Genomic DNA, 7,839 nt, shown 5'->3' with positions numbered 1-7,839 from the left:
ATACAGAAATCATATGTAACACAGTTTTAATTTTTCCCTTAATTTCTCCTTTGTTTTTATTTGGATTTGAAGAATAGTTCAATATACAGTTCATACAGCTGTAAGAACTTCGTATTTTGCCTAACATCAGCTGAAACGTTATGTTTCTTTTCTTCTCTTTTCAGCATGGAATAAACCTTTACTTGTTCATTTCATGTTAATTTCCTTGCCTTTTCAAAAGCAAAACATCAAAAGCAATCTCTGGTTATTACTTTTCCTTCCTTTTCAGCATTTTTAACTAGATTTCCACACATAAATATATCAAACAACGAATTCCAGGTTTCGTGATGAGTTTAAATTGCACCCTGGCAGAAATACAGTATCTGGGACCTATTTATTCTGGCTCTACAGAAAATACAGCCTCAAGAACAAAAAGGTTCTGCGGGTTATTCTGTATAACACCAAAAGGAAAATTAAGATTGCACAGATGGTTGACGGCAAACGTCTCTTCTTAAAGCTTTCTCTACCCGTCGTTGTCTGTTTGACAGATTTTTATTATTATATCATATTTACTGGGTCGATTTTGTTTCTGGCGCTTTTGCTGTCGTGGTAAACCGTGAGGTAACCATTAAAGGGGGAGGAGGTCTTCCTCTCCGGCTCCTTGTTGGCTGAGGGCGCATCTTGCCCGAGAGGGGTCTGTCTCTTCATGCGGAAGGAGGACAAGGAACACCTGAAGGAGGCGGTCAAGGTGGTGTTGTTCTCCGACTCGACCAGCACGGTGGCGCTGCGGCAGTAACGCTTCAGTCCTTTCCGAAAGTGAATGGTAAACAGCCCATAGGTTATAGGGTCCAGGCACGCATTGAAGAGCCCGAAAATGAAGAGTATGTGCGTTAAGGAATGAGAGATGGTCTCCTCTAGTACGTCTGGGGAGAACCAATACCACAACCCCAGCAGGTAATAAGGTGTCCAGCAGACGATGAAGGAAGACACGATTACTATGCTCATTTTCAAAGTTTTCATGCGTGCCTTCGGTATGTTGTTTTTGGAGCGACGCAGGTGCACTTCCTTGGAAGATACTGCAGACAAAAATGTAGAGGAGATGCGAGGTTTATAAAACTGCGTAGTAAATAAACCAAAGGATTGGAAATTTGCTGGTTTACCGAAAGACAATACAAAATTTAAAACTAGTAAAATAGGCGGAGTTTATTTTCTCCAAAGTTTTATTTTAATAGACGTTTTAATTTCTACACCGTTTAAGGTAAATTGTTTGTGTTAATGATGTTAACACTCATGCGGATCTTATCAAACATAATTATTGCTTTTAGTCACTTCACCAGCTGTCGGTGTTTAAATGAGTTTAAGAAGGGTGCTTCTACGTTACTCACTGTTGCCCTTCGTCATTCGTTTGGAGATTTCCATGAGAATTCTGGTGTAGCAGAATATCATAATTGCCAGAGGCAAGAGGAACAGACACACGAACGTGAACATGTTGTAGACCGTCTCCTGCCAGTGCTTGCTAAAGCTCCCCCTGGTGGTGCACTGGGTGAAGTTTTGAGGAACGGTGATGGTAACGTTGTGGAATATGAACATCTGCAGGTAAGAAGGGCAACACAACAACCACACGGTGAATCGCAGTAGGGGACCCCCGTCTGCTACTGGCATCCCCTGAGACTGACTCGTGTAGCTAGAAACTCGCCGTTTTTCTCTTAATTAAATGGGGGTAAATCAGCAAACAAGGTAAAATTGTGCCATGCTGATGAAAAGGTCAGATGATGTTTACAGAAGTCACTCTTTGGTCCCAGTGTATTTAAATGAATACACTGTGTACTTGATAGCAGATGAGATTCTAATTCAGCTGGGATTGTTTAGAGCTGTAACAACATCAGGGCAGAACAGGCCATTGAAAGTAGTTATTTTTTGGACTACAACAATTCCAACAGTATCCCAGTATTATTAATAGATTCTTGTAGTTTGATTAAGTTGCTTGGTGGTGAACCTGTTATAAAGGGACATTGTAAAGGGAGTGAGTGTCTCTCATGCCTATGGCTCACCTAGAACATGAGTTACATTTATGTGCTTCAGCCTCAGTGCCTTTTCATGAAAGAGAACAGGTAATAATCATTGTAACGTTTCACTTGCATGCTGCCTTAACATTTATAGCTTGACATTAACCACATATTTTCTCTTGGGGTTCTGCACAATGTGACTCATGAACTGTGCTAATGGAAGGAACATTTATGTTTTCAAATGCTCTTTCTGATACTGTCCATAATTAAACATAAAATGTTTAATGTGAAAATGTGTCTGTGAATTACATGTGCTTTAGACTGCATATTGTACAGTTCCTTCTGAAATACAGTTGCTATACACATGCATTTAAGGATTTTTATAAAAAAGATTTTATGTATCTGAAATGTGTGCTGAGGTGCAGAGAGAACAGAAGAAAAAAAATTGAATTAAATATTTTCCATTTTAAATTATTATGAAGACCTACATTATTATTATTTTTTTAACCCTTTGATAGTGTTTTACATTTCATCTAGGTCTGTCAATTGCTAACATAAATAACTTAAATACAGGAGTAGCAAGACAGCTCTCGCTCAATGATGTCAATATAAGGTGCTGGTATTCATGAATACGCCTGTGATTATTTTTAAATGATTGTTCAGTCTTGTCAGGAGAATCCTTTCTCTGGAGCAATGAACTGATTTTTCATTAATTTTAAAACTTCTGTTCGCTGTCAAAGTCAATCTGGTTTCTCTGGCCAGCGCATACAAGATTTTCTCCTGGTAAAAGCAGCTTGGTTCAAACAGCAGGTGGACCCGAGACTTGTTCTTTTTTACCTGCTTTGAAGCATTTCACACTTGACAGCACAGGGAGTCTGAACGAGGCCTGTGACGCACTCTTCAGCACACTGATGGAATACATTCCTGTTTGACTGGGGGGGTAGGGATTGCTAGCAACTTGAAATGAAAGTCAAAGAGATACTCCTGATGGTTTAAGAAGGTTTCTCTAAAAATATTTAGATTACTTGTATTTCCCCTAAAACAAAAATAACCCCATTTTCCATCTTATATACTAACTTGTGTATGATACCGCAGAATGTGCATTGTCCACATCGCCATCCATTCTCTGTAAGTGAGGTTACATAAACATCCGCTATACAGTGTCTGACTTTGGGGAATTAGGAGAATGCAAGTGAATAATTAACACACCTGCTAATCAGAATGAAAGTGACAGGCAGACTTTACCTACTAAGATGATATCTGAGCTGACAGGCAACAGGATTCTTGTATTTTGAATCCTGTGCTCTGCGAATGATTTTGAATGCATCCTCAATGTCATGTTGATGATAGCTTGTCACACTGCAGTTCTATACTGAGTTCTATAATAAGGTATAGGATGGTTTCAAAGACACTGCAATTTTTTCATGTACGTTTTCTGAGGGTTTGACAATAAATTGGATTCATTGATGTAAAGCCCCTGGCCCCCATATGTCTGCCACTGTCTGGCAATAACCACAAACCCACAGATCAGCTTGAAGAATACCCAACTGAAGCTGCTCTTAGCCTTTATTGCGAACTACCATATATGAGCTGCAAGGCATCCTGAGCTCTCCAGATTTGTTCACCCTATACAGTTACAGACTAAATTAGTCTCAGATTTCATTTTAGAACACCCTTCAGGATTTTTAAAAAGACTGTTAATGTTGGTTTTTCTTGTTAGTGCCTGTGCAGTACAATGGTGCCACGGAAATTGCAGCCTTCATGTTAAACCTTCACAAAACTGTGAAGGTGAGCTAAACTTAAATGCCGAAAAAAATCAAACATTTTTTTTAACTCCTGAAGTGGCTCTTGCTGTGTTTACACCCTTTAAACTTCTACAGAAACTAAGCAGATTTTACTTTGAAAACCCTTTTATATTTCTCCTTCTCCTTGACATTTACTGAAAGTCATATAAATAACAAGGGATAGTGACCACACACTGGTTTCAACCCAAGTTACAATATCACTTGCATAGTTATACATCTAATTCCAATGCTAGGCTTATTTCTATGGGAATTTGCAGTAAGAGGCTTAAAATTGTATTATTCAAACAATATATTTTTGCTGCTTCCTATAATTGTCAGTTAGGTCAAAAAAAGGACAGTCGTGGTCTAAATTAATGCTGTTCAATTTTTGGTTATCATCTGCTGCAGAAGTAGGCTGTCACGCTGCAGTGAAGCAGCTTATTTGAACTTAAATTGTCTGTGACTTCAAGGAATCATAGAGATCAACAAATGCAGGCATCTGAATTACCTAAAGGTGTAGTGCAGATGTTCTGAATTTCTAGAAATGCAGAAATGTCTGATTGAGAAATCATTTTTATGAGTATTGTCTCTGAAGCTCCTAGCTACATTTCTTAATATTATAAATTACATTATTTTCCACTAAGTACATGTGCCATGGGATGCACCCTAGGTACAATCAACGAACAGCTTTACCTACTGTAGATACTTTTTTCTGAAACGTAAACAAAACAGTAGGACACAGTATTATTTTAGTGCCATTAATTCTAATATGGAAACACAAAGCTTAATAGCATTTGAATACTTGAGGGCAAGATAAACTCCCAGTGTTATCTTTTACTTAAGCTTTAAAATAACTTTTCCTACCCCTTTCAAGACATAATAACCCGTTTGTTTCTGTTGCATTTTATGTGTCCGTCATCACCAGAGGCTGTTTGTTGTTGCATTAATCTCATAAGCAGATGTTATTTCCTACTTATCCTTAAGTACTTTAACATAATTCTTTGCTTTTGTTCTAGGATTCTATCAAGTTTATCATGCTGTGCTGTATTCTTGGGGAGAATATTTTTCTATTTAGCTTTTCCATAATTATTTTAGTCTTGTTTGTGTGCTCAGAATCTCGGTGAAAATCTTGTCTCTGATTTAGTTTTAGGTATAGATTGTCTTCAGTCAGTTTTGGTAGGTGTTTTACTGTACAAAGCACAGACATGGCAATGAAGACGGATAATGCAATACAAAGCCATCACCGGGGGGTCTGAACCTCACCTGGGGGACGGATAGGAATGCGCTCATGGCCCAGGCCACGGAGAGCATGATCTTGTTTTTCTTCTTCGCCTTGTTGATTGCCAGAGGGTTCAGGATGGCGGACTGCCGATCCAGGCTGATGACCACGGTCACGAAAGCACACGAGTACATGGCCAGAAGCTTCAGAAACATCAGCAGCCTGCAAGACACGTCCCCCGCCAGCCACTGGACCGTGATATTCCAGACGGCGTCCAGTGGCATGACGATGAAGGTGACCAGGAGGTCAGCCACAGTCAGGTTGATGATGAGGATCCGCACGTGAGATTTTCTCTTGGTGTTGGTGCTGGCGGTCCACAGCACGGCCAGATTGCAGATGGCAGACACGATGCACAGGACGAACGTGATGATAACTCTGGCTTTGGCTGCAGTGGAGAATGTTGGCAGCTGGAACACCTCCCCAGTGGCGTTCCTGGTGCAAGGGAGCATGGAGCTTGTGTCACAGCTGGAATTTGCTTGGTAACCCGGGGAATAGAGGAACATCATGAGCTCGTGTCCACGAAGGGTCTCATTCATTTCTGGCGCGTACATCGGGGACAACATTTCTGTCTTCCCCCATCAATTTGACCCCCCCAGGACTAGTCCAGTTGCCAAGGAAAGCTGCAAGGCATAGTTTGGATAATAAATTGGCCACATGGGATGGCGCTAATTAGGACCTGCAGGTGCAAGCAAGATGAAAGGAGAGATCAGATAGCCATTTTGTTTCCCTGAGCTCTAGTGTGCATTAAATCTTTTAAATGTGCTTTTGTTACATTTTTTAAATATGCAGTGTGTTTTCACCCACGTGCATTGAATGTCAGAAACATGCATTACCCTAAAGGATAAGATCACCGTCCATATTTACAAATACCATAATGATCTCTATAAAAGAATAGATAATTATGCAACTACACACCGTGACTCTAATGGAAAACAGTTTTTTTTAAACTATATTTCAGATCCTGATATCATGTATGGTCAGAAAGCATTGATACAGTTACAAAGTTGATCACACAGTGTCACAGAATGTTCCACCTTGTCTTTGCTCCTCAACCCCCCCCCCCCCAACACTTTATCACTTTGCTCACCCATGACCTCCCAAACTCAGCATATTCACCCCTCTCCTTTTCCTCATTCGCTTCCCTCTGTGACTCAGATCTCCTCCTTGCTCCTGGAACATCAAACTACCACTTGCACTTACCCTCTCTCCACTCATCTCTTCCAGGCTCCTGTCCCTGACCTTCTCAGCATTGTTCTCAGGCTATTTTCAATCTGCTTTTAAACAACCTGCCATTACACTTCTCTTCAGTAACCTGCATGTGTTTCATTGTCCCTTCCTGTCTCCCTTCTTCCCTTCCTCTGCAAAACCCTTGAGCACATGGTGCACAGTCCTTAACCCTCTCCAGTCTATCTATGTTGCAACACACCCAGCTGAGGCTGCCCTCTTCTTTATTACAGATACTCTTCTTTCTGCTCAAGCTGCCTCCTCTTTTGTCTTACTGCTTTTTGATCTCTCTGCTGCCTTTGACACTGAGCACTCGGTTTTCTTGTCCACACTTGTTGACTTTAGAATTTCTGGTGCTCCTCTCACCTGGTCCTCCTCTTACCCCCACCGATAACACCTACAGAATCTCCTGGTGAGATGCGGTCTCTGCCTGTTACTTACTGTGCTGGTGTCCCTCTGGGCTCAGTCCTGGGCCCTGCTCTCCTGACTCCACACACACCCTGAGTCCTCTCATCTCATCACCCATGGCTTTTAATATCCCTTTTGTACTGCCAGTGCTCGAATCTTCCCCTCTCTTCCACCTTCTGATAGTCACATCTCCTCTTGTACAGTATCTCTGCCTGGATGCACTCTCACCATATTAAGCTTAGCCTCTGGAACCCAGACCTTTGTTTCCTCCCTTCCACTATGCCCCCCTTTGTGAGTCTCTCACTATTTCTCTTCATTCCACCACCCTCTCCCCCTACGCCCCTGCCAGAAACCCAGGCCTCACTCTTGACCCTTACCTTTTCTTTTTCTGAAACATGACTTCTCTTGCTCGCTCGGTCTCTTCCTCTTACGAATGAACAGTGTTTGTAGGTTTCTCCCCTTCCTGACCAAGTGTTCCATACTGCACCTACTCCAAGCCCCACCTAGACAATTGGAACCTCCTCTAGTATGGAAAAAACCCAACTCATCCATAGTGTCACGACCACCAACCTGCCCAGACGAGCCCCCAAGAGAACTAATCAGTACCAGCAGCAGGGCGATAATTACAAGCGCCACCGCACGTGTTAACTCAACATCAGACGCCCTACCGTGTGGCAGGCTGCAGTATTTAAGCCTCTCCAACCCACGTCTTGCTGCTCGGTATTGAGTAAACTCCTTGAGAGCTCTACCTAGCGATTTCTATACCCTGTGACTACCTTGATTATCGACTACCCTTTTCACCTTCGGTCTTCGGATTTCGCCTTGCTACTCAGATTGTTTGCCACCTGTGTCTTTGCCGGATTTCTACCTACCTTCCTCCCTTCGACCACAATATCGCCTCTCGACTTGGATTGTTTGCCACCTGTGTTTGACCTGGTTTTCGACCTTCCTTTCTCCCTCTGACTACGAACTCGTTCCTTGTTTCGGATTGTTTGTTGCCGTGCCTCCCACCTACTCCTGCGTCTGCACAGGATCCGTATCTCCTCTTCAGAGTATCCTTACACAGAGTTCTAGGCCACTTCTTGTTGGTTTTTTTTTTTCAATTTATGTGTTTTCTAAGGCTAATCCAGTCCTTTCGCTGGCTCATACAACCACATGC

At 42.0% G+C, this 7,839-nt stretch overlaps 1 protein-coding gene across 1 annotated transcript; it reads right to left on the bottom strand.

Moving 5' to 3' along the window:
- Positions 1–537: 537 nt before the first annotated feature.
- gnrhr4 (gonadotropin releasing hormone receptor 4) lies at positions 538–5,611 on the bottom strand. Its single transcript, XM_088921182.1, has 3 exons — positions 5,033–5,611; positions 1,365–1,569; positions 538–1,055 (listed from the first exon to the last, which is right to left on the bottom strand). Exons 1-3 carry the CDS (start codon positions 5,609–5,611, stop codon positions 538–540), a joined length of 1,302 nt encoding a protein of 433 aa, XP_088777308.1.
- Between the last annotated feature and the right edge of the window lie 2,228 nt (positions 5,612–7,839).

The sequence above is a fragment of the Atractosteus spatula genome, chromosome 7 (assembly GCF_055471065.1).
Source record: "Atractosteus spatula isolate fAtrSpa1 chromosome 7, fAtrSpa1.hap1, whole genome shotgun sequence".
NCBI lineage: Eukaryota > Metazoa > Chordata > Actinopteri > Semionotiformes > Lepisosteidae > Atractosteus > Atractosteus spatula.
The sequence above is the reverse complement of the archived record's forward strand: the minus strand, read 5'-3'. Positions and strand labels throughout refer to the sequence as shown.

Bases quoted from the DNA above. Each gene is read 5' to 3' on its own strand.
- gnrhr4 (XM_088921182.1), bottom strand. From the start codon at position 5,611: ATGTTGTCCCCGATGTACGCGCCAGAAATGAATGAGACCCTTCGTGGA. The intron at 1,570-5,032 runs GTGAGGTTCAGA...TCTTACCTGCAG, and splicing joins CATTCCTATCCGTCCCCCAG to ATGTTCATATTCCACAACGT. The intron at 1,056-1,364 runs GTGAGTAACGTA...TTTTGTCTGCAG, and splicing joins ACGAATGACGAAGGGCAACA to TATCTTCCAAGGAAGTGCAC.